The 26,488-nt window shown below is 43.8% G+C and overlaps 1 protein-coding gene across 1 annotated transcript in view; it reads right to left on the bottom strand.

The window, feature by feature from the left end:
- Window positions 1–26,488, bottom strand: part of GDPD5 (glycerophosphodiester phosphodiesterase domain containing 5) — a 358,608-nt gene that overhangs the window by 40,487 nt on the left and 291,633 nt on the right. Inside the window, exons 9-11 of the mRNA XM_033950424.1 lie at window positions 13,395–13,477; window positions 8,111–8,261; window positions 5,173–5,394 (exon numbers count right to left, since the gene is read on the bottom strand). Of these exons, the coding sequence (XP_033806315.1) occupies window positions 5,173–5,394; window positions 8,111–8,261; window positions 13,395–13,477 (456 nt within the window). The remainder of the gene's footprint in view (window positions 1–5,172; window positions 5,395–8,110; window positions 8,262–13,394; window positions 13,478–26,488) is intronic.

Raw genomic sequence — 26,488 nt, 5'->3', positions numbered from 1 at the left:
TCGTTGGGCTGCCCAAAGATTTTAAATTACAGCAGCAGGGAGGTAGTAGGTGAGGGAGTCGGGAACTGGGGAAAGTTTGTACAATAGAATCCATCTGAGAGGAGTGGGGGGGCTGGGGTTGGGATGAGAATGACAGATGCTGCATGGGCTGTGTGGGGGGGGGTGTTGGGAAAGCAAGAAGGACAAATATTACACAGATTGGAAGGGGTTTGGGAAGACAGGGAAAGACAAATGCTGCATGGGCTGGGGGTTAGGAAGGGAGGGAAAGAAACAATGCATAGGTGGGGTAGAATGGTGGGAAAGGAAGGAAAGACATGCTGCTGATAGGTGAGGGAAGAGAAAAAGAGAATTGTTGGACAAAGGTATGTGGAAAAGAGAGATGGTATACATGGGGAAAGGAAGAAAGAGGAAAGAGAGAGATGTCAGACCACTGGAATGGGAAGGAGAGAGAGATGCCAGACCAGGGAAAGGAAGGGAAGGCGAGGAAAGATATGCCAGCCTGCAGGAAGGAGAGAAGAGAAAGAGAGAGAGGGAGGGAAGGAGAGAGAGAGAGAGATGACAGACCATTGGAGAGGAGAGAGATTCCAGACTATGTGAAGGAGAGGAGAAATGCCAGACCATAGGAGGGAGGAAGGGGGAAGACAAAGATGTCTGACTATGTGAGAGGGAGCGAGAGGGATAAGATGGTGCACAGGGATGCAGACAGAGGAGATGGTGCACAGCAATAGCTGTGGCAGGGAAGAGATAAGAAGAAATGCTTCTTATGGATAGATGGGAATAGGGGAGAAAAAAGAGGGAGGAGATGATACACATGGTTAGATGGGAAGGGAAGACATGGAAAAGTAGATAGATTTTGAGATGAAAAAAGAAAAATGGAAGAAAGTTGAATGTTAAAAGTTAATGCTAAAGATGGATGTATGGCAGAAAGTGAAGGAGAGAAAAACAGCAAATGGATAAGGTGGCCCTGGATAGACAGTTAAGAGCACAGACAGAAGGAAGTGCAGCCATAGACTGGGAAAGATGGTTTGAAAACCAAAATCACCAGGCAATAAAGGTAGGGAAAATGGTTTTATTTTCAATTTAGTGATTGAATTGTGTCAACTTTGAGAATTTTCATCTGCTGTCTATATTTTGCACTGTTGAGAAAGAAATGATTTGTTTCTATTTCTCTGGGGTTGTACTAAATGCAGAGTCTTGAATCTTGGGGTTTCGTTTGTATATATTAGTACTTTTAGTTTTTGGTTCCATATTTGCATAGGGGTTATCTGTGTCCTGCATGTGTGATCAAGACCAGGTGTTCTGGTAGGAATGAATGTTGAGAAGCATACAGTGTGCTTTGCGTAGTTTAATTTCGTGGTTAACCATTATGTGTTGTTAATAAGATCATATTGTGTGTATATATGAAAAATGAATGGAAAAAATGGTGTTACAATTAGTACTATTATGGGAGTGGGGTCTGGGGCGGAGCTTTTGCCACCCTCCCCCCACCCCCCAAAACAAAAAAGCGTTCTGGTGCCTATGGTGCCATTTATAGATTCCAGGGTCAAGTGCCTATTCTCGTTTCATGTGTACATTCAGTGCTATATATGTGCACATTGAAATCAGGGCCTAGCTAACACCAGGCCTTATGATGTTCTTCCTCAGTGGCATCACTCACTTTTGCCCCTTGTGGCCCTAGGAAATTTTCTTTAAAACCAGGCTCGATTGCAGTTTACTTGTGGTACACGCATATATCGATTTTGTACTGCATTTGCTGCTCTGTGAACTGTTTACCTTCTCACTGTATGAAAACACATCATGTAAAGCCTCTTGCTTGATTTTACGTATACTGTATGGCACCCAACCACGCTCTCCTAACCTAATGTTAAGCTAAAAATAGATTTGGACATAGCTCGACTAAATATATGCTTCCAGCAGTGGCCAATCCAGGTCACAAGTACCTGGTAGAATACGAAAGAGTAGCAACAGTCTAGAACCCCAAAGAGTAGCAGGGTTCCGGAATCCCAAACAGTAGCAACATTCCATGCTACCGATCCCAGGGCTAGCAGTGGCTTCTCCCATGTCTTTCCAACAGCAGGACTATGGACTTTTCCTTACGTGTTTTAAACCCAGCTACATTAACTGCTTTTCCCATATTCTCTGGCATTGAGTTCCAGAGTTTAGCTATGCATTGAGTGAAAATGTATTTGTTCCTTTTTGTTTTGAAAGAATTTCTATATAATTCCAGTGTGTGTCCCTTAGTCTTTCAAAGAGTAAACAATTGATTCACATTTACCCATTCCACTCCATTCAGGATTTTATAGACCTCAATCATGGGAGGAGGAGCCAAGATGGTGTCGGAAGGTGTGGGGTGTGCTGACCTTGGAAGCTTCACACTGTTCAGATGGGGAAGACAAAAGTCAAAGTTAAGGGCTTACCCTCTTGCCCCAACTGAAGCAAGCAACTCTGGACACAAGCAAGATTCGGCCCCATTTGGCAAATTCCTCAGCTATCAGTGGTCCCAAGAGCTCCATAGGTTGGCGTTTAGAAGGGGCAATGTTGAGCCCCATTCAGGTTGTTCCTCTATTGCAACCCCAAAGTCTTTCCTCAGCTACCCTACCTTACCAGGGCGTACGGAAGAACTGGTGGTGGAAGAGATGCGGGTGGCGATATCCTCCCCAATTTTAAGGGAGAGTAAAGCAGCCTCAGTGGGTGAGCTACATCTAAGGGACAAAAATGTAGAACTATCAACTTCAAAGCAAGTTTTGTGGCGTTTGGTAAAACCTGCAGTAGATTCTTCTGGGGCATGCTAACCAGGATGGACGACTCCCTTCAGGTACAATTTTCAAATATTTCTCAAAGAATGAATGATGAATGGGAAGAAAGAATGATGAATAAATGGGATACCTATGTGGGATCACTGCGAGGGTCATACCAATGAATAGGGTCGCTAGGATATTGACTTAATAGAGCAGGTCAGTAGAGTTAAGGGGGCCAGTAGAATTATAAGGGTGGGTCAATGGTGTGGGCAGACTTGATGGGCTGTAGCCCTTATCTGCCGTCATCTTTCTATGTTTATAGAACACTGGATATTCTCTGGCGCAAGAACAACAAGTTAGTAGATTAGACAATTTTGAGACTCAATTTCATGAATTTAGTACTGCTCAATCTAAATAAAGGAGAGTTCTAGAAAGAAGAATTGAATATCTAAAGAATCAAAGTAGAAAATAATGTAAGATAAACCCCTCTAGTGTCACCAATTGAGATGGCGAGGAAATATTTTAGGGAAATTTTGAACATTCCAAGAGATAAATGTCTTTAATTTGTGTATTTCCTTTAAAAAAAAAAAGCCAAGGAAAGATGACCCACGCTAGATGCAAGAAGTTCCCGGGTTTCAAACCAAAGATGCCTTGTGTGTGCGTGTTAACGTTTCTTTGTCAATGCTTTTTTTTTTTTTTAATTGGTTTTAATTGTTTTTGATCTTAAATAACTGTTGGAATTCTCGATTGCAAGGGAACCCTCTGTAATTATTAGTTAATTTCAAGAAATTCCTTAATCAACTTGCTGAGTGATCGTTGAGGCACCTTTCATGCTTCTAGAATGTGCTTGGGAATGCCGTTGGATTGTAACAAACGTTTGTGCCCGTTTGTGCTTCTGAGGTTGTGAAATCTTACTTAAATATGACTGTGCTTTTATCATAGGGTTACGAATCTTGATGCAGGCTTTTAAGAGCTGAAACATGATCCTATGGTGAATCGTAGCTTTGTGGTGGACATTGGGAGCTCCGTTATTTAATAAATTTGTTGTTTAGACCTCTTCAGGCCTCTTCCACCCCCCCCCCCCCCCATTTTTTTGGGAGGAAGACCATTTATCCGACTCTATTCTTCTTGTTGTGGGGTCTACTGCTTTCCTTTTTTGGTTTTAGATTTCAACCTGGTGTGTGGAACATCTGACCTGGGAATCAAGTCCAGGATCTCTGCATGGAAGTAAAAAGCATGGCCACTATAAAAATAGGCCGATTTCCCTCGCCCTGTCAGTTCTAAAACAAGAAATCTATTTGGACAAATAAAGCAAAAGGACTGTTCAACAGATATGGCTGCTCCCAGGCTCATTCTATAAGATGGAACATATTTTGGATTCCTTGAAAGATTGATCATTGTATCCTAGCAAGATGCTTGCATTCTACTGCTTTGGCTTTGTTTCCATGCATGTCAAGTATGACTTTTTAGAAAACCTTTTCCTGATGACTACATATAAGGGGAGGACCAAGCTACCTCCCGGTTGACTCAAGTCCCCTCTCTGCCAGCGAGTCAGCAGAAAGAAATAACAGTGTTTGTGCAGCCAATCGTCCTTAGCCATACTTGCTGGTTTAGCTGCAAGGAAGAGCTTGAACCCTGATAGTGAAGCTTCACCTATATCCCGTGGGCCTGGAGACTGAAGGGAGTATATGAACAGTAGGTTCTCCTCCGATACACAGCACCATTGATGGTTTCTGATGTATTAGAAGGGATAATGCTGTCAAAGTTTTGGTAAACTTGATGAGTGATTTAAGTCAGAGACTGATGGTTTCTCCAGTGGCATCACAGCCATCATTTAAAACTACCAATTCCGGACTCAATATGGAAAGTACTGGAATCCATTTATAAGGTATGTGTGGTGGTACCCAGATAACGATCTGGTTAATGTAGAATAGCAAAAATGGCACCCTAACAATTGAGAAACTATCTAGGTATTGCCTTTGAAAATCAATAGATACCTGGGTAACTCCTAGAGGGTCACCAAATAGAACACCAAATATTTCATACCAAATAGAACACCGTCACCAAAGTCTGAAGAACTGCCCCAGCACCACTCTCAAGTTTGAAGGAGTGACCCAGCCCTGTACTCCAAGCCTGAAAGATGGATTCTGCACTGGCCACCAAGCCTGTAGAACAGAACCCAAAACCATCCCCCAGATCTGAAAAAGTGACCCAGCACTGTCCCCCCCCCCCCCCAAAGCCTGAAGGAGTAAATCCAGCTTATTCCTCAACCCTGTAGGACTGACCCTAGTACAATCAGCCAAGCTTAAAAAAGTGACCCTAGCACCGCCACCAAGTCTAAAAATCTGTCCCTACATTGTTCCGCCAAGCCTAAAGGATTGACCCCTAGATAGCTGGGATGAAGCCCTTCCTTCAGTGGCACAAAAGAACTCACCAGCTGCTGTGGAATTCCCGAAGCCAGGATGGTTTGCAGTGTGATATTCATGTAAGTGCTGCGATACGGGTGATCTTCTGGCAAAGGCTGGAAGTTCAAGAGCATGACCGTGCTGTTCTCCTTTGCCAGCTGCAGCAAGTCGGCCAGTTTACAGATGGACTGGTTTCCAGCTTCAAAATAGTCCAAGGGGGAGAGCGAGCTGACAGTCCAGAATGGATCAGTCTGGAAGAGATGGCACCAAGGTTACTGGTGGATAATTTGTGGGCGTAATCCACTAACTTCCCTTTATGGGACATTGATGAATACCAAAAACTATCAACCATCCCACCAAACATCTTACAATAAGTTTGATATGAGAGGAAAAGGATCTCAGAAACCTACTTGATTTTCAGGAATAAACTTGAACCAAGACTTACAAGGTTCCATGTTTCTATCATCGATCCTGAAAAACCTCTCCATACTATTGAAATTTCTCATTTTTATTACTTTTTAAAAAAAATTTATCTTGGATTAACTCATACTGCATGCGGAACTGGTAAATCAGTCTCGATAGAACAGCTCACTCTTATCTTAGTGGCTGTAGGCAGCCCTGAACCAACGGGACCTGTTTCGCCATAGATAACCGGCTTTCTCAAAGGTTCCCCTAGCTGCTAGATATTATCACCTATTGTATGATGTTTGGTGGGATGGTTGATAGTTTTTGGTTTGTTCCATTTTGATCCCCCATACCATCTTTCTTGTGGTACGCTGATGAAAATCATCATTCCAGCAGGAGCTATGCTATGTGTTACCACGTTCCTTTCAACCCAAACTACGATAAAATCCTGTCGTTATAAGATGTTCAAACGGGCAAATTGCAGACTTGGTTGGGCGAACGTATCCATCAAGCCTTGTCTTATTGTTCCTTTCGGAAATTAGTGAAGACTAATCTTTTTGATAAATTTATTACCTAAACTAGAAGGTCTCTTATAATTATGAATTTTATCATACTATCGTGTATCCAGAATTAGTGACTTCTAATCTTTTTGATAAATGTATTATCTCAATTAGGAGGTCTTTTATTGCAGACTGGATGGACCATTCAGATCTTTATCTGTCGTCATAGACTATGTTGCTATATAATTTTATACAATTGTGTATTCAATGATTCTTCATAGCTATTTTAACGTAAACTCCCTTTTGAGGAAGTAATTATGTATTTTTTTATACAGTTGTATTTTTCACTAAATGTCCAGTACTCTTTTATGTAAACCGCCTACAACTGCTGGTGATGTCGCAACAGAAGAATAAAGTTATTATTATTACTGTCTTATCACCACCTTAATCCCAATATATGGTACCATTGAAGTTTCCAAGGTAAGTTACATGGGTTTGAAAGGCCAACTCTCAAAAGGCAAATCCAACGAATCCAATGCAAGACCAGGGCAAACAAGGCCTTCTTCCTCACTTTATAACTCTGACCAGGTCCAATTTATAGGAGTGAGTACTTACAAGGAAATTCTACCCATTCTTGCCCCAAGTGGCAAGTTTTACCACTATTTCTATAGTAAGCATTTTACTTTGTCTTTTTTTTTTTTTTTAATGACTTGACTGTTCTTTCTTGGTCCTTTAGGTTTCCAGCTTAATCAGAACCATGGTTAAGAAATGTTTTCTGATCCTCTGGAAGCTTCAAACTATTAAAATATATTTTGATTTTGCCTCTTTTAGACTTTTGGTACAGTCTTTAATTCTGTCTGTTCTCGTCTACTGTAATATTATTTATTTGGCATCCTAAAAGAAAAATTTAAAACGCATTCGCTTAATACAGAATAGGGCGGTGCGCCTGATTTTTGGCCTAAAGAAATATGACCACATCAGTCCTTTTTTATCGGCAATTACATTGGTTACCTTTCGAGGCATGTATTCTTCTTAAATTAGGCTGTCTTTGCTCGTTTCATGTTTATGTACCCTTCTGTTCAGGCTTGTCGTTATAAGAGATTTTTAAATAAGACATTTGCCTTTTAATTAGGAAATATGAACTCTTGGTTAAGCCCCTTGAACTTTCAAATGTATTCTTATAATGTTTTTAGGAAGTTCTTAAAAACACACTTGTTTGATAAGTTTGTGACATAACATTGTTCTTAACTGTATTTTTATTATGTTTCTTCTGAACTTATGTATATTTCACTGATTGTACAGTTCTTCTTTGAGAACCACCTGGAACTTTTATGGATGGGCGGTATACAAGAATAAAGTTATTATTATTATTAACAATTACCCTAGAACCTTTCCTTTAATCTTTGGCACCATAGCCCTTTCTTCTGGAATCCTGCTGAGATCTTAAATCTGACCACTAGGTGACACTACTGCACAATAACCATGACCCTTTGGCTCTACCCCCCCCCCCTCCAACTACCACCTCCTGAGACCATAAATAATATCTCTGCAGTCTCCTCAGCCCTGGAAGAACCCAGAGAGCAGAAGATGACTGCAGATCTTGAACCTAGGTCCTTGCTATACCACTGCATAGTGCTCTCACTGAACCATTAATAGTTGATTTAGATGAAATGTTTTAAACAGTTCTTCTAAAATCATTAGATTAACAATGGTCTAATTCATGCTAAAAATTACATCACAAAGAATGGGAACAGTCAGATTCAAGAAGAGCCCACCACAATCTCCTAGTGCAGAGCTCCAATAGCCATATCAGTCCTGGAAAAGACTATGAAGTCTTTCATTGGACCACCATAAGAATTATCTATAGAAGGTGTGCGACATGAGACTTCAAGACCACTTAGACCCCTACTTCAAGGCATCTGAAATCACTTTGAACTAGAAAGTCGCACTCTGCATGAAGTACTAGGGATCCTAGGGAAACTAAAGTCCTGAAGAATATGCCCTGGAGTACGAAACACAAGATCAGAAGTTAATCCATTGAGACAAACCATTGAAAGCTTACGTTCAGGAACCACTGCCCGGCATTAAGCCTCTCCAGATCTGTCCAGTTGATCATAGAAGTATGTTCAAAGGCCAGCTCTGGAAACATATCTTCAATGTTGGTTGTCCGCTGAAGTGTGTTGTCATGCATTAAAAATGGTACACCATCGTAACTGCAAGAGGTTCAATAAATACAGGATTACCAATCCAAGCTACGCTACTCAAGCCAGCTTCTATATTCATCAGCCTGCAAAACCTGAATGTCATTGTTCATACACTGACCTGAAGATTTGAAAATCTCTTAACACAATATTCCATGGCAAGACACAAAAAATTCCAATAAATCATAATATGGGGAAAACAACCATATTGCTATTCTTTGGGTTTCTGCCAGGGACTTAGGACCTGGGTTGGCCACTGTTGGAAATAGGATACTGGGCTTGATGGACCTTCGGTCTGTCCCAGTTTTGGCAGCTCTTATGTTCTTATGTGAGCCAAGTATAGGACAGTCAAGCCATTGTGACATCACTGCTGAGGTTGGCTCTTAGGCACTGGTGGAATGAGGCATTATGACATCACAGTCTCAGCTCTGGAATGTTGCTACTCTTTGGGTTTCTGGCAGGTACTTGGGACCTGGGTTGGCCACTGTTGGAATACTGGGCTTGATGGACCTTCGGTCTATCCCACTATGGCAACGCTTATGCTCTTAAGATGATGTTCAAATATGTCACGGGTCGTATTGAGGTGGAAGAGGATATCTTTTTTCTTAAGGGACCTACGGCAACAAGAGGACATCCGTTGAAACTCAGGGATGGGAGATTTCATGGTGACACCAGGAAGTACTTCTTCACCGAGAGGGTGGTTGATCATTGGGATAGTCTTCCACTGCAGGTAATCCAGGCCAGCAGCACGCTGGACTTCAAGAGAAAATGGGATAAGCATATGGGATCACTTCAGGGAAGAATTTAGGGGGTGGGTCATTAGAGTGGGCAGACTTGTTGGGCCGTGGCCCTTTTCTGCCGTCACCTTCTATGTTTCTATGTTTCTAAACAAAATCCTCGTTAAATAAGTTGGGAAGTGGGATGTGATCCAATGATCAGTGAAAAAGATATAAATATTGTGTATAAAGGCGTGAAGTCGGTATTAAGGAAAACTCAATTCCCGTGGCGTTACAAGTGGCTCACTAAGATCCACAAGAGCCACCGGACCACCTTTTGCATCATTTCTCACTCTGATTTAATCCACCTTCCAAACGTTTAAACTAATAATCCCAAATTAAAGTCCAACGAAAATTTAAATTCAGATAAATACCAAATGCAGAATGTTTGATTAGATTTATACAATCTTAAAAAGAAAGACGAGAAACTTATCTCTGAATCTCGTGAGCCCGACTCTCCATCCGACCAATTTTAATTATTTATTTAGGGTTTCTTTTACAAAGGTGCGCTAGTGTTTTTAGCCCACGCACCGGATTAGCGCGTGCTACCCGAAAAGCTACTGCCTGCTCAAGAGGAGGCGGTAGCGGCTAGCGTGTGCAGCATTTTAGCGCATGCTATTCCACGCGTTAAGGCCCTTTGTAAAAGGAGCCCTTAGTCGTTTATTTATCCCGTCCTCCCAAAGGGGCCCAAGAACGGGTTACAGCAGGGGTTGGGAACTCCGGTTCTTGAGAGCCGTATTCCAGTCGGGTTTTCAGGATTTCCCCAATGAAAATGCATTGAAATCAGTGCATGCAAATAGATCTCATGCATATTCATTGGGGAAATCCTGAAAACCCGACTGGAATATGGCTCTCGAGGACCGGAGTTCCCTATCCCTGGGTTACAGGAATATATTCATATTATGGGTAGGACAAATTTTAGTGAGACATAGACTTTACAGCGTGGACAAGGGTTTAGATTACAGCAGTGGTTCCCAACCCTGTCCTGGAGGAACACCAGGCCAATTGGGTTTTCAGGCTAGCCCTAATGAATATGCATGAAGCAAATTTGCATGCCTATCACTTCCATCATATGCAAATCTCTCTCATGCATATTCATTAGGGCTAGCCTGAAAACCCGATTGGCCTGGTGTTCCTCCAGGACAGGGTTGGGAATCACTGGATTACAGCAATTACAATATAGATATAACATTTAGACTTACAAATACAGACTTAATGGACACAGGGTGGTTTAAATTGGAGCATTTTCAGTGTAGATATACTTTGCAGGTGGATGCATCTTTGTTGTCAGAGAATGTGGTAGTAATTCAGGTTATATTTGCGGTGGCATGCGAATTTTAGCGAGATTCCGTTTGGTATATTAGGTGGTGTCTTTGGAATCCAATCTGTCCGGTGTGTAGACATGGGTCTTCAAGGGGCTGGGTTTGTAAAGAGGAAGGTTTTCACGGCTTTTCTGAAGTTCCAAAGACTGTCTAGTGATCTAATGGATGGGGGGATGACGTGTCACATTCTGGGTATGTATTGAGAATATGAGCGTCTTCAGGCTGTCACAGGTGTGGGTGAGCGGCCTGGTGGCAGGACCGGCCGTTTTTCTGTTTGGGATCTCAGTGATCAGTTGGGGACGTAATTTTGAAGTTTTGATGCCATGTAGTTTGGAGTCATTTTGTGGAAAGTCTTGAAAGCTGGCACTAAGGCTTTGAAGGCGCATCGTTTTTGGCTAGGTAGCCAGTGCGTGGATGTTAGTGCAGGGGTGACATGGGCACGGAAGCCCAAATTTTTTAGGAGTCGGATTGCGGTGTTTTGCACACCTTGTAGACGGGTGAGTGTTTTTGCTGGTGAGCCATCTACAACATTTTAGCCGGATAACGTAAATAACAGGACCTGAAACGCTTTCTTGCAAATTTTCAGTAGAATTTTGACCAAATTACTTGCAAGATTTCATTCCTAAATCCACAACCTTGTTGCTTTCCAGTCCGAAGCACTGTGTGTTAATCTGCACCTTGATTACAAGCTCTTAGTGAAAGAGGCAGGACACGGAACCTTTTACACATTAAAGAGCTTTTGATAACTTAATGGCCACAAATGGTTGTATTAACTGCAGCAAGTGGCACGAAGGGGCAGGTGTTGCTCTGAAATCTGGATGCGATCCAGATGCGAGTGCCGTGCATAAAAATGTTTCTTGCAAACTGCGATGCGGCCTAATGAATTGATTTCACTCATGCAATGAATTCGGGGATTTTCTGGGGAAATTCAAATATTCTATGGGTGTTATTTAGAAGCTCTCTCTGCAATTTACAGATGCAATTATTTATTTATGATACATCCTAAGCGGTTTGTATCCGATGCTCTAAGTCAGGGGTAGAGAACTTCGGTCCTCGAGAGCCGTATTCCAGTCGGGTTTTCAGGATTTCCCCAATGAATATGCATGAGATCTATTTGCATGCACTGCTTTCAATGCATATTCATTGGGGAAATCCTGAAAACCTGACTGGACTACGGCTCTCAAGAACCGGAGTTCCCAACCCCTGCTCTAAGTATTTACCCCTATCTGTTCTGGCGGACTCACAGTCTAACTATGTTACCTGGGTCAATGGAGGATTAGGTTACTTGCCCAGGGTCACAAGCGCAGCGATGGGATCAAACCCACAACCTCAGGGTGCTGAGACAGCAGCTCTAAACACTAGGCAACTACTCTACTCCACCTATATCAAATGAATATAGAGAGTCTGGTTTTAGAAAGCCAGAACCTGCCCGTATAAATTTATAACATCTGTTTATGACAAGGGGGTCTTAGGAGTAGTTGGTTTTTACTAGTACAGTGGTACCTTAGATCAGTGGTTCCCAACCCTGTCCTGGAGGACCACCAGGCCAATCAGGTTTTCAGGATAGCCCTAATGAATATGCATGGAGCAGATTTGCATGCCTGTCACTTCCACTATATGCAAATGTATCTCATGCATATTCATTAGGGCTAGCCTGAAAACCCGATTGGCCAGGTGGTCCTCCAGGACAGGGTTGGGAACCACTGCCTTAGATTACGAGCATAATCCGTTCCAGAGCATGCTCGTAATCCAAAATGCTTGCTTATCAAAGCGAGTTTCCCCATAGGAAATAATGGAACTCGCTTTGATACGTTCCCACCCCCCCCCCCACCGAGGCCAGCAGCGCTGCTCCCCCCCACCACCACGAGAACCAGCATTGCTCCCCCCGAATGCCCTGAGATCCAACACCCTCCCCTCCCCGCGATCCGGCACCCCCCCTGCTGCCATCGGGCACCCACCCACCGTGATCGGGCATCCCCTCGCCATGATCGGGCACCCCCCCGCCGCGACCTGAAGTCCCCCAGAGCCCTTTTCTTACTTTAATGTAGTACCGGCATGTCGGCCTCCTCTTCTGTGCTGGCCTTGAGCATGTGCGCATGCTCAAGGCCTGCAAGTTCACGTTCTCTCCCTCTTGGGGGGGACGCTAGCACCTGTCCTATCTCCTCCCCCCTCCTTTTCCGCCCCCCCCCCATTACCATGAATTTTTATCTCTTCCCTTCCCCATACCTTTTTAATGTCTGTGGCGCAAGCTACACCAGCGTCGGAATTTCCTCCGACATCGCTTCCTGGACCCACACCTAGGAAGTGATGTCAGAAGAAGCGCCGACGCTGGCGTGAGCGGCAGGATGGGGTCACTGCTCGCGCGGCAACTGTTAAACAGGTACAGGGGAAGAGAAGGGAGGGGCAGGGAAGGAGCGGATGGGGGTGTGGAGGGTGGAGAAAAGGGCTCTCACCCTCGCCATGCCGCTGCCTGCAGAGAAGTCTATATGGCCAGTTTTGTACAAATGCCGACAAACATCCTTGTTCCTGGCTTTTTTGGCATTCATAATTTGGGCATTTTAATTGGTAAAAAGGGTATTCATTTTGGACATTCTCACAAACTTTCAAAAAAGAAAGCTCAATGTTCAAACATGGCTGCAGATGGATGGGGATTTTTTTGGGATGCTATAAGCAGGATATCCTTTTAAAAATGCCTGTCCACACCTCTGGCTACAGCAGCAGGCTCTAACTCCAACCCTTTGCAGGGCCACATTTGGGATTTGTTCGGATTTGGAGGGCCTCAGAAAAAATAGTTAATGTCTTATTAAAGAAATGACAATTTTGCATGAGGTTAAACTCTTTATAGTTTATAAATCTTTCCTTTTGGCTAAGTCTTAATAATAATATTGTCATTTATAGCTAAAGAGACATATGATCAAGAAACTCTTTTATTTTACTTTTGTGATTATGATAAACATACCGAGGGCCTCAAAATAGTACCTTTGAGACCACTGGGCTACTAGATCCCTCTGGCTTCTTAGACCACAGCAGGAAAAAGGGAATCTCACCTTATCACCACGTCAGCCTGAAGTCCATAGGCTTTCTGTTCTATCAGCTTCTGGAATGACATCAACGTGTTTTCTGGAGCACGCTGAAAACAAGATAAACATTTATAACAAATCAATTATTGCACTCAGTGGGTTAAAAGAGTTCAGGACTGCAACCCTTAAGGATTAATTTGCATAGCTTGGTTACACTGAACAATGAATTAGACATATTTACAGCCATCGAGAATGGAGTTGGACCCCCCCCCTCTCCCCCCCAGATTACAATACAAATATCAATTTTCTGATGCACAGCAGTGGTCCTTATATTAAGCTGGCGTGCAATTACTGATCTGGGCTTTCTTTCCCACTACAAAGACATTTAAAACTGCTTTGTCACCCAACCATCCCTCCCTCTTCCCATCCCCAAAACGCTTTTATGTTTTCCTGGTATATACTGATATTTGTCAACATTTGCCTATTTCTGATCTGAAGAAGGAGGGTTACTTTCGAAAGCTCATCATAAAATGCATCGAGTTTGTCCAATAAAAAAGGTATTACTTTATTTTCTTTGTTTTCAGTTTTATTTCTATAATTTACTGAATTCTACATTACTTACCTGATTGTAAACCCTGATTAGGATGACATTTCCTGACTGTTTTGTTGAATGTTTGTATATTTTTCAAAATATCAATCAAACTATTGAACTTAAAAAAAGAAATGTTGCAATACTTATTGTTTCCACCAGGTGGCGCTGGTCCTCTTGGGATAAGAAAGATCTCATGTAAGCTTTTGCACCAGGTTTGGACTCTGTCTGCACATGTGTGATACAGCTCATAAATCTGAGGTTTAAATACGACTTATTTTTGCTTCTTCAGTCAATACCAGGGGTGGGCAACAACAGTCTTCAAGGGCCAGAATCCATTCGGGTTTTCAAGATTTCTACAACAAATATGCATGAGATATGTTTGCATACAATGGAAGCAGTACATGCAAATCAATCTTATGCATATTCATTGTAGATATCTTGCAGACTTGATTGGGTCATGGCCCATGAGGACCACGGTTTCACACCCCTAGTCTAAACAGCTCTGTAGGGACTGTCCTGTGCCTTTTTTTGCATGGTTAAGTATGCAATGCCATATGGTGAGCTGGGTTCCACTCCTGGCTCTGGAGAGAATGAGTTCCAGTCATTGCACAGAGCAGCACCTAGCTGATGGATTTAGGGCCTATGATTATGTGATGTCAGAGAGAATCCCTGAGGCAGGGCAGAATAAATCCAAGTACACTGGGCCCCGCCTGGCCCTGCCGCCATCCCTGTCTGGCTATGCTACTGAACACTACAAAGCTAATATATCCCACTTAATACATTGCAATAGGGTTACCAGACGTCTGGATATCCCCGGACATGTCCTCCTGCGAATACACGGATGCACACGTGTGACATCTTCGCATTGCATCCACACTTGCGCGGATGCTGTCTTGACGCACAAACAGGTGAAAGGGGGTGGGTTCTGGGGGCGTGGCTGGTAGCTGGACGCAGACACAACTGGGCAGGCCTGGCGGTGTGGCCAGGGGTCTGGATTTCCCTTTGGGGAAAATCTGGTAACCCTACACTGCAAAATCAAATACCCTTTTTCAACCTTTGTTGTCTGGACATTTGGTTTTTCCATCATACATTGATCCCAGTTTCTCTTCTGCCTTTCTGCGTCTTCTCTTTCCAGTGTCTGCTATTTGGCTTTTCTCATCTCTCCTATCTTGTTTCATTCCCTCACGGCACTTGTCTCCTTTTTTCTTTTCTGCCCAGTCCACTCAAACTTCTCACCTTTCTTTTTACTTTTCAACTTTCATCTCCTTCTCTCCTGTTGAAGCACTGCCATTTTCCATCTCACCCCTTCCCCAGCCTCCTATTCCCCGTTACCTTTCAAGTTTTGGGGCTTCCTGTTACACAGGGGCTCAAGGTAATTTCCCCGGCTGCATCCCCTAATGTTGGCCCTGGTAATTCAATTGACATCCATGGCTTTGCTGGTGCTGCTCTCTCTAGGTGGGTTTCAATCATTAAGTGTAATACCCCAGGTTCGTCACACGAGGGCAGCAAGCTAGCAAATATAGTTGGCCAATTGACACTAAGCACAGTTGATGCCCAATCCTGCCCAGTGGTGTAGTAAGGATGAGGCGTCCGTCCCTTGCCCTCGTCTCCAACCCCCACTCCCCCCTAGTTATCCACTGCCGTAACAACCTCAATGTGCTCCTTGTGACCCTGACAGCGCTCCCTCTGATGTCACTTCCTATCTGCGGCACCTGAGGTCGCAAGGAACACATCAAAGTTGCTGCTCGCGAGGGGAGAAGGGGTGCTAGAGCCCCCACCAACATGGCGCCCTGGGCAGACTGCCCCCCTCACCCCCCCTTACTATTCCATTGATCCTGTCAGTTTACATAATTCATTGAGAACAAAATGAAGCGACACTTCTCCCTCCGTATTCGCTGTGAGAGGGGATTAACAGACCTGCGAATACAGAAAAACCGCAAATAACTTTTTCATATGTTATTCGCCGTTTTCTATCAAAAAACCATCGTGAATATGGTGAAACCGCGAATAACATGGTGGGAGACCTGGCCTATTCCTGAAGGAGAGGCAAAACACGGTGAAGAAAGTGCCGGGAATCAGCGATTTCTCTATGCAAGCTGACGTAATTGGGGGGGGGGGGCAGGAGCCAGCAAGCTAAAAAACGCAAATAATCAAAACTGTGATTGCTGAAACTGAAAATATGGAAGGAGAAGTGTACTAGCTTTTCTTTCACACACTCAATGAATATATGTTACTAATGCAACCACAAGTCACTGGTGGAAACACATTCAGTTATTCAAAACAAAGAACAAGTGATACTCAAGCCTAGGGTGACCAGATTTTGCATCTGTAAAAAAAAAAAAAAAGAGGACGTGTGGCCCCGCCCAGCTTTGCCCCCGGGATCACCTATTCTGCCCGTGGTTCGGCCCCATAACCTCAGCCCCTTGCAAACCTCGTCTCTTTGGGCCAAGTCTGGAGTGCATCCGCGCATGCGTAGACGCGACATGATGATGCCACACGCATGATTGTGATGTCACTGGGTTGCATCCGCGCACTCCAGACTCGGTCCGGGCACATATGGGCATCTGGTAGCCCTACTCAAGCCCATTGCATAAGCATTGCATGTGAGTCTGAAGACTTGCATTATTGAAGAAAACGCTTTCTTACCAGGTAGCCATGGTGCGCCCTCACCTGGAATACTGCGGCCAGCACTGGTCGCTGTACATGAAGGAAGACACGGTACTACTCGAAAGGGTCCAGAGAAGAGCGACTAAAATGGTTACGGGGTTGGAGGAGTTGCCGTACAGTGAGAGTTTGGAGAAACTGGTCCTCTTCTCCCTTGAAAAGAGAAGACTGAGAGGGGACATGATTGAAACCTTCAAGATAATGAAGGGAATAGGCTTAGTAGATAAAGACAGGTTGTTCACCCTCTCTAAGGTAGAGAGAACGAGAGGGCACTCTCTAAAGTTAAAAGGGGATAGATTTTGTACGAACATAAGGAAGTTCTTCTTCACTCAGAGAGTGGTAGACACCTGGAACACTCTTCTGGAGTCTGTTGTAGGGGAAAACACCCTCCAGGGATTCAAATAGAGGAAAACACCCCCCAGGGATTCAAGACAAAGTTAGACAAGTTCCTACTGAACAAGGACGTACGCAGGTAGGGCTAGTCTCAGCAGGGCGCTGGTCTTTGGCCAGAGGGCCGCCGCATGAGCGGACTTCTGGGCACGATGGACCACTGGTCTGACCCAGCAGCAGCAATTCTTATGTTCTTATGTCCTGCATCTGAAATAATAATAATTAGATAGCAGTGAAGGACTAAAGGCCATTAGGTCTATCCAACTTACTAGTAACAATGCCAAAAATCCTGATTTCTCACTCGACATGAACATTTTTTTTAAACTAGAAATGCTCACTAATCATTTAAAGTACAGGCAATCCCTGAGTTACAATCGCCCGACTTAAGCACGACTCGTACTTAAGAACACGGTTGCGCTTTCATTTGATTTCACTGAGCAGTATATCCAGTGGCCTAGACGCCTCCACTTCTCCTGCGGCAGATTCAGGAATGACGCACAGCCACATTAAGAACAGTGTGTGGTTGTGCGTGCTGTACCTTAGAGGGAACACTGGTAGGGACAGTTGGCCCTTTTGTCAGCTGGGAGCAGAATCTTTCAAGCCATTGTGACATCACTGCTGAGGTTGGCTCTTTGGCATTGGTGGAATGAGGCATTATGACATCACAATCTCAGCTCTGAAATGTTGCTACTTAAGAACATGGTTCTCATTTGATTTCACTGAGCAGTATTTCCAATGGCCTAGAAGCTTCCACTTCTCCTGCGGCAGATTCAGGAATGACGCACGGCCACATTAAGAGCAGTGTGTGGTTGTGCATGCTGTACCCTTAGAGGGAACACTGGTAGGGACAGTTGGCCCTTTTGTCAGCTGGGAGCAGAGGTAAGCAGGAAGAATCTTAAAATCTACAGGTTCTGAGTTACATACAAATCCGACTTAAGAACAGCTTTAAAAGGGTAACTCGTTCTTAACTCGGGGACTGCCTGTATAGGAATCATCAAGCCATTGTGACATCACTGCTGAGGTTGGCTCTTAGGCATTGGTGGAATGAGGCATTATGACATCACAATCTCAGCTCTGGAATGTTGCTACTCCATGGGATCTTGCCAGGCACTTGTGACCTGAGTTAGCCACTGTTAGAAACAGATTTCTGGGCATGAGGGACCTTCAGTCTGTCCCAGTATAGCAATTCTTATGTTCTTTTGTGAGTCAAGTACAGGCAGTCCCCGAGCTACAGATGCCCGACTTAAGTACGACTCATACTTAAGAACGCGGTTGCGGCTTCATTTGATTTCAATGAGCAGTATTTCCAGTGGAATAAACTCCTACACTTCTCCTGTGGCAGATTCAGGCATGACGCATGGCCACATTAAGAACAGTGTGTGGTTGTGCATGCTGTATTGTGGAACTCCCTTCCACAACCACTTCGAGACGAACACCACCTTGACAAATTTAAGAAAAACTTAAAAACTTTTTTATTTCGTGATGCATTCTCTTCTATTTAATTTCTCACTTCTTAATTTCTCTTCTATCTAATTTCTCTCTTTTACAAACATTCCATATATTTTATTCCCATCCAACATGTTTTTTTCCCAACCCCTCTTTCTCCTTTTTCTACCTACAATGTAACTGTACCCATCCATTCCCTCTCTCCTCACTGTCAAGTCCGTCTTGTTAATGTCTTTAATGTTCACTATATATTATTTAAATTACTTAATAATTCTTCAATTGTTCCTACTCCTATCTGTCATTTTTAATTCTAATGTAAACCGGCCAGATATTTGCTTGATGGTCGGTATATTAAAATCTAATAAACTTGAAACTGTATCTTAGAGGAAACACTTCAGTTGGCCCTTTTGTCAGCTGGGAGCAGAATCTTAAAATCTACAAGTTCTGAGTTACATACAAATCTGACTTAACAGCTTTAAAAATGTAGCTCGTTCTTAACTCGGGGACTGCCTGTATAGGAATCATCAAGCCATTGTGACATCACTGCTGAGGTTGGCTCTTAGGCATTGGTGGAATGAGACATTATGACATCACAATCTCAGCTCTGGAATGTTGCTACTTAAGAACATGGTAGCGGCTTCATTCGATGTCACTGAGCAGTATTTCCAGTGAAATAGACTCCCGGGGACTGTCTTACTACAAGACTCAATAACATCCCGCTACGTAACCACTAAGTAATATTTGAAACCCGACCACACTGCATTCCGTCACTCCTCCCCTCTCCAAACAGATCTTGGCCTTTTACCAGCTCCCAAGGATACTTTTTGTTCTGCCGAGCAGACCAGCTCACAGAGGCCCAGGGAGAGATTATTTCTTTACAAGGAATTATTATGCAGTCTTGAGTAAGTCGATGCATAAGGCAGACACACGTGTCACTCTTGAATTTCATTGACTGCTTCTGACTAATTGATCTCAAGCTGTCTCTTGACCTTCCTGGTCTAGCCATGTTCTGCCACACTAAACGGAGCAAATGTTTTTCATGGCCCATTAGAATTGAAATTATAAAATTGTAAAACCAACAAAAAATTAAATTTGAGTCATTTATTTCAAGTTCTTCATTCTTCTATACCGCCATAATCAGACGACTTCTAGGCGGTTCACACCGAAGAGAGCTGGACAGTCAGCGAATCACATTATGCAAATTATAAAATGATAAAAGTACAGCATATTACTCAAGAATAGACATAATAAAAATTGTTCGATTTAGGGCTCCTTTTACGAAAGCGCGGTAGTGGTTTAATACGTGAAATAGCACGCGCTAAACCACCGGCTGCGCTAGCTGCTACGCCTCCCCTTGAGCAGGCGGTAGTTTTTTTGGCTAGCGCGGGGATTAGTGCGTGATTAAAAGTCGCGCGCGCTAAGGAGCCCTTTAGTGATAAATCTATCAAACAATGCCGTTTTAATTTCTTTCCTAAAGGCGCCGTAGGTCGGCCTAGCTCCATTAATGTAGTTACCTAACCAAGACTGCTGTTTACTTGCTTGAGACATGAGCGTCCTGTCCAAAAAGCCAGCAATGCTTGGGTATGCAAATAGATTACAATTTCTGGTTATTCTCGTAGGACTATATAACACGAAAAGAGATAAAAGATGTCTGGGTAATTGTAGCAACAGTGACACTAAAGTCGATAGGATAGGATTACAAATCCACGCGATGGATGAGCTTGTTTTTGAGGGCAAATTAACTCAAAATGCGGCTCGATAGTCGACAAGCAAACCCGCATTTCATCATCCACCATCTGAGGTCGTTCTCTTTTTTTTTTTTCAACTTAATTTCTGTCAGAGCTGAAAATCCAAGTTCACAATTTAAGAAGATCCAAACAGTAACAAAACCTCGATTGCTTTGTTGCCCAGGTTAAGATAACTACTGCATTAAAAAAAAATCAAAATCAAATCATTTGCCATTAGTTTTCAAGGACCAATCGCGTGAAAGAACGATGCTCGTCTGGGCGGTTGTATCCTTACGCACACAGACGCTCATAAAACTGACAAACCCTACGTGTCATCTATTCCAGTGCATACTTATGAAGGGAATTTTTAAAAATAAAGTAAAATTCTGGAATCGCTCATGACACACCTGGAATTTCTTCAGGGCACACAGTACGAGAAACGCTGGCAAAATTGCATTAATAACGGTTGTCTTTTTCTGACTGGAAGGAGTAGAGACTAAAGCTGTTCCATACTCATACTCATTTGAGTCTTACATCCCGTGGGTGTTAAGGGAAGAGACAGAACATTCAGACTGGAGGAGGGACACGAGTGGGGGTCCCGCAGGGCTCGGTGCTCGGGCTGCTGCGACTTAATATATTCATAAATGATCTAGAAACAGGGATGAAGTGCGAAGTAATAAAATTTGCGGACGACACCAAACTATTTAGTGGAGCTCGGACAAAGGAGGACTGCGAAGAATTGCAAAGGGACTTGAACAAACTAGGGGAGTGGGCGACGAGATGGCAGATGAAGTTCAACGTTGAGAAATGTAAAGTACTGCATGTGGGAAGCAGAAACCCAAGGTACAACTATACGATGGGAGGGATGTTATTAAATCAGAGTAGCCAAGAAAGGGACTTGGGGTTAATGGTGGACATGACAAGAAGGCAAGCAGAATGCTAGGCATAATCAAGAAGGGTATTACAACCAGAACGAAAGAAGTTATCCTGCCATTGTATCGGGCAATGGTGCATCCACATCTGGAGTACTGCGTCCAATATTGGTCGCCGTACCTTAAGAAGGACATGGTGTTTCTCGAGAGGGTTCAGAGGAGAGCGACACGTCTGATAAAGGGGATGGAAAACCTTTCATACGCTGAGAGATTGGAGAAACTGGGTCTCTTTTCCCTGGAGAAGAGGAGACTTAGAGGGGATATGATAGAGATTTACAAGATCATGAAGAGCATAGAGAGAGTAGAGAGGGACAGAAAGAGAGAGACAAAGGGAGACAGAGAGAAATAGAGAGAGAGAGAGATGGAAAGAAAGAAACAGAGAGAGAAAGGGAGAGACACAGAAATAGAGAGAGATAAGACAGAGAAAGACTGGAGGAACTGGGACTCTTTTCCCTGGAGAAGAGGAGACTTAGAGGGGATATGATAGAGACTTACAAGATCATGAAGAGCATAGAGAGAGTGGAGAGGGACAGAAAGAGAGAGAGAAATGGAGACAGAGAGAAATAGAGAGAGATGGAAAGAAAGAAAGAGAGAGAGAAAGAAATAGAGAGAGACAGATAGAGAAAGATTGGAGAAACTGGGGCTCTTTTCCCTGGAGAAGAGGAGACTTAGAGGGGATATGATAGAGACTTACAAGATCATGAAGAGCATAGAGAGAGTAGAGAGGGACAGATTCTTCAAACTTTCAAAAAATAAGAGAACAAGAAGGCACTCGGAAAAGTTGAAAGGGGACAGATTCAAAACCAATGCTAGGAAGTTCTTCTTTACCCAACGTGTGGTGGACACCTGGAATGCGCTTCCAGAGGACGTAATAGGGCAGAGTACGGTACTGGGGTTTAAGAAAGGATTGGACAATTTCCTGCTGGAAAAAGGGATAGAGGGGTATAGATAGAGGATTACTGCACAGGTCCTGAACCTGTTGGGCCGCCGCGTGAGCGGACTGCTGGGCACGATGGACCTCAGGTCTGACCCAGTGGAGGCATTGCTTATGTTCTTATGTTCTTAACAGCCATATTGCACTACGTAAAAATGACCTTTTTTTTAAAATTGGAGAATTTTGTTCTTGTTGGACCAATAAAGATATCAAAATACAGAGATTCAAGACTTTGCCTACCCCAACACCCCCACCAGGAAAAACAGAAATACAAAAACTCTGCACTAGATGACAGGTGTGAATGAAAGATATGAATATTATCAACAACAGTATAAATGAATGAGAGAAAGCAACGTGGCCAGACAGCATTCGAGTGGTCAAACAGATGAAAGGGCAAAATTAAAATTTACTGCATAGCAAGCAGGTGTGCTCTTAGGCGGTGCAAGTTGGCTCTTTTACATTTGCTAGAGCAGTGAATCGCAATCTGTGCGCTACGGCGAGATTCTGGTTGTGCCGCAGCGAGACAGGAGCGTGCCACTGCCGGCAGAGGCACCAACGCCTCTTCTCCTCTCTGCCCCCCCCTCGAGTGATGGAGGGATTTGCAAAGCCTGACAATTTGTCCAGGTTTTGGAAGGCCCCCCCTGAGCTCAGGGCCGCGTCTACATTTACATGTATGGGGCAGGGACAGGGATAGCAACAAAACTGGCGGGGACGGGGATAGATATGCCCTCCCGTGCCAATCTCTACAGTGGCCAACCCAGATCACATGTACCTGGCAAGATCCCAAAAGAGTAAAACAGATTTTATGTTGCTTATCCAAGAAATAAACAGTGGATTTTCCCACTTATGAACTTTTCTTTTAGGAAATGATCCAAATCTTTTTTAAACCCTGTTAAGCTAACTGCTTCTGCTTTGGCAACCAGTTCCAGAGTTTAGTTACACATTTGAGTAAAGAAATATTTTCTCTGATTTTGTTTTAAATTTGCTACTTAGTAGCTTCATTGCATGCTCCCTAGACCTAGTATTTCTGGAAAGAGTAAACATGCAATTCACATGTACCCATTTCACCCTAATATAGACTTCCATTGCATGCAAATTTATCTTATGCATATTTGCTCTGGAAACCCTGACACTCCACCTGGCTAGGTGTGCCTTCAGGAGAAGGTTAAGATGAACTGGCCTAGGGGGCAACCTCCACCCTCTCCATTAGGCCCGCCCAGTTCCACCCATCCCCGCCCCCATTCCCTGACTGGCCCCTTGTCCTACGTCCCTCAGTGCCTTCTCACCTCACGTCCCACCACAGCACATGCAGAGACAACGTGGCGCACTGTCTCCCATGGCCATTCTCAGGCGAAATCCCGACAGTCTCTTGAGCGATGCTATTGGATGGCTCTCTCTCACCTGTCCATATCCCAAGATGCTTTAGGAAATGATTTGGTTTGACAGCAGCTTTCCAAAGAGTGCACAGAACAGAACATAGCAATGGATTTAAGAGAGTTTTTTTAATTGCTAGCCAAAACGTTTGATTAACGGTGATAAACTCCTAAAAGCAAAACAGGAGAAATCAAAGAGAATCCCCTGATGTTAATTTTTTTTTTCTTGGTTTTGCAATTTAAAAGATCATCTTTTGATGTATAAGTGCCTTAAAAAAGTCATTTTTCATATTCCACTGTCTAAAAATACCATTTGAAATGCATCAAAGGGAACAGAAGCCATCCCCAGTCACTCCTCTTCCTCTTGCCCCCTCCCATTCCCAGCTCTGTGTCGAAAACGGCGCCATCCTTGGCATTTCCTATTTCGTTTTCTACAAAAAGCACACCCCTAGAGGCCGGAGGAGAGAATGCAGCCTGGGTGGGAGGTCTCTCTCTCTCTCTCAGATTTACAAACTCCCCTCACTCCAAGGCCTGGAAGCTTGCCTTGCCTGCTATTGATTTCATGCAAGCCGCTTGGCTTAACGAGTTAGCGCCAACAGAGAAAGGAAATCATTAGAAAATAAGAGCTATGGGCTTTAAAGGGATAATTATTCTTTCAAATCTTTTTGTGTAAATAACGGCTGTGATTAGCTTCAGGCTGCCTGAACAATGCTTCGGAAGGGACCGCAAAACGACAGACTGGAGGCACAGCCCATGATCCAAACACGACGCGGAGCTATACGCGGACAGGAAAAACAAAAATAGAACTAAAAAAAAAGGTTTCAGGCCTTAATGATCCGCAGTACAACACTTAGGTCCATCTCCTGTGCTTCCTCCTTCTGCTTTGAGGCCAGTCAAGACCGGGCTGAAGAAGGCAAAGCGCATTTTGCCCTTCAGTGCCAGGCGAAACAGTGGAAACAATTATAAAAAATAAAACTGTGGAACATGTAGACGAACATGATTCAGGCCCTCTTTTCCTAAGGTGCGCTAAATGATAAGCGAGCGCTAAACGCTAACGCGTGCATGTTAAGTCGATGGACGCGTTGGCGTTTAGTGCGCGCTAATTCGATTAGCGCAACTAAGGAAAAGAGGGGGTTAATGTGACAGAGTCAGCACGGGTTCAGCCGAGGGAGGTGTTGTCTCACCAATTTGCTTGACCTCTCTGAAGGTGTGAATAAACATGTGGATAAAGGCGAGCCGGTTGATGGGGTGGATCTAGATTTCCAGAAAGCTTTAGACAAAATTTCTCACGAAAGGCTCCTGAGAAAATTAAAGAGTCATGGGATAGGAGGCAAAGTTCGGTTGTGGATTAGGAATTGGTTATTGGAAAAAAAAAACAAAGGGTAGGGTTAAATGGCCAGTTTTCTATTCTGTTCTCCCAAGTAGACAATGACACGGGGACAAATTTTTCCCTATCTCCGCGGGAAATCCTTTTTCCGTCCCGTTCTCACGAGTTCTTTTCCTGTCCCTTCCCCATTCCTGCAAGTTCCGTCCTCATCTGCACAAGCCTCAAACACTTTCAAATCCTAAGTGGCAACATTCTAGAGCTGAGATTGTGATGTCATAATGCCTCATTCAACCAATGCCTAAGCTCCGCCCTCATCTGCACAAGCCTCAAGCACTTTAAACTCATAAGTAGCAACATTCTAGAACTGAGATTATGATGTCATATTGCCTCATTCCACCAATGCCTAAGCTCCGCCCTCATCTGCACAAGCCTCAAGCACTTTAAACTCATAAGTAGCAACATTCTAGAACTGAGATTATGATGTCATATTGCCTCATTCCACCAATGCCTAAGCTCCGTCCTCATCTGCACAAGCCTCAAACACTTTAAAATCATAAGTGTTCGAGGTTTGTGCGGTTAAGGCAGAGCTTACAGGAATGGGGACAGCGACAAAACTCGTGGGGACAGGACGAGGAAATTGAGTTCCTGCGGGGATGAGGACAAAATTTGTTCCCGTGTCATTCTCTACCCAGACTTTAAACCGATCTTCACCTTTAGTCTTTCTCCACGCCCAGACAAGTTCTCTTCAACTCGGCTAATTCAGATGTTCTCCAAGGATTATTCTTTGTTCTTAAATTAGACTTCCTTAAAGGAGCCAACTCATTAAAAATCTGGCTTGTAACTGATATCCAAGATTCTACTAATCCAAAAGAATTATCTTCATTCTCTAATCTGCCACTTACTTATTTCTAAAATAACTCATCGTCCACTTTAGCCCGTCTTTCAACAATCTTCTTAACAGTACTAAGGGCTAGATTTACTAAGCCCACCGATCAACTTCCGACTAGAGAATGACACAGTGACAAAATTCATCACCGTCCCCGTCCCCGCGGATAACTGCGGGAAATAATCCCATGTCATTTTCTAGTGTCTATTTCATCCTCTGTCCTTCTACACCAGCATTCTTCAAAGCAAAGCTTGCGGGTCAGTGGTTGTGGCCATTCATACTCTGATTCTTCCCTCTCTCCTTAAAGAATGACATGAAGATGGTTTCCTGCGGTTATCCGCGGGGACGGGAACGGTGATGAATTTTGTCACCGTGTCATTCTCTACTTCCGACCACTTAGCGATCCCTTTGTAACCCGATTTGCCTCCGACCCGATTCACTAACCTCTGTCCCGATCATCCTTCGATCTGCGCATGCAAATGAGGAGGAACGGCATTGAAATGTAGGCAGGCAGTGAATCACTAAAAAAAAATAAAAATAAATAAGTGACACCAATTGGGCTGACCGATTCAAAAATCAGCGGCTGCTGAGGACCAGTTGCTCAGGTCCTTTCCGACTGCCCTGTTTTTCTGCTCTCGCCCCGAATCTCTCCCGCCGCCTCAACTCTCCTGCCCTTCCCCACAGTGCAAGCCCGTGGTTTTAACCCACGGACTTAAAGTGGGTTAAAATCACAAGCTTGGGAAGAAAAAAAAAAAAAAGCAAAAAGAAATTTCCTGCTCCGTCGGGCATGGAGGGTCAGCTCATGCGCAGACCATCTACAGATGGTCTGTGCATGCTCAAGGATCGCTCC

The sequence above is a fragment of the Geotrypetes seraphini genome, chromosome 6, assembly GCF_902459505.1.
Source record: "Geotrypetes seraphini chromosome 6, aGeoSer1.1, whole genome shotgun sequence".
In the NCBI taxonomy this organism is placed as follows: domain Eukaryota; kingdom Metazoa; phylum Chordata; class Amphibia; order Gymnophiona; family Dermophiidae; genus Geotrypetes; species Geotrypetes seraphini.
The sequence above is the reverse complement of the archived record's forward strand: the minus strand, read 5'-3'. Positions and strand labels throughout refer to the sequence as shown.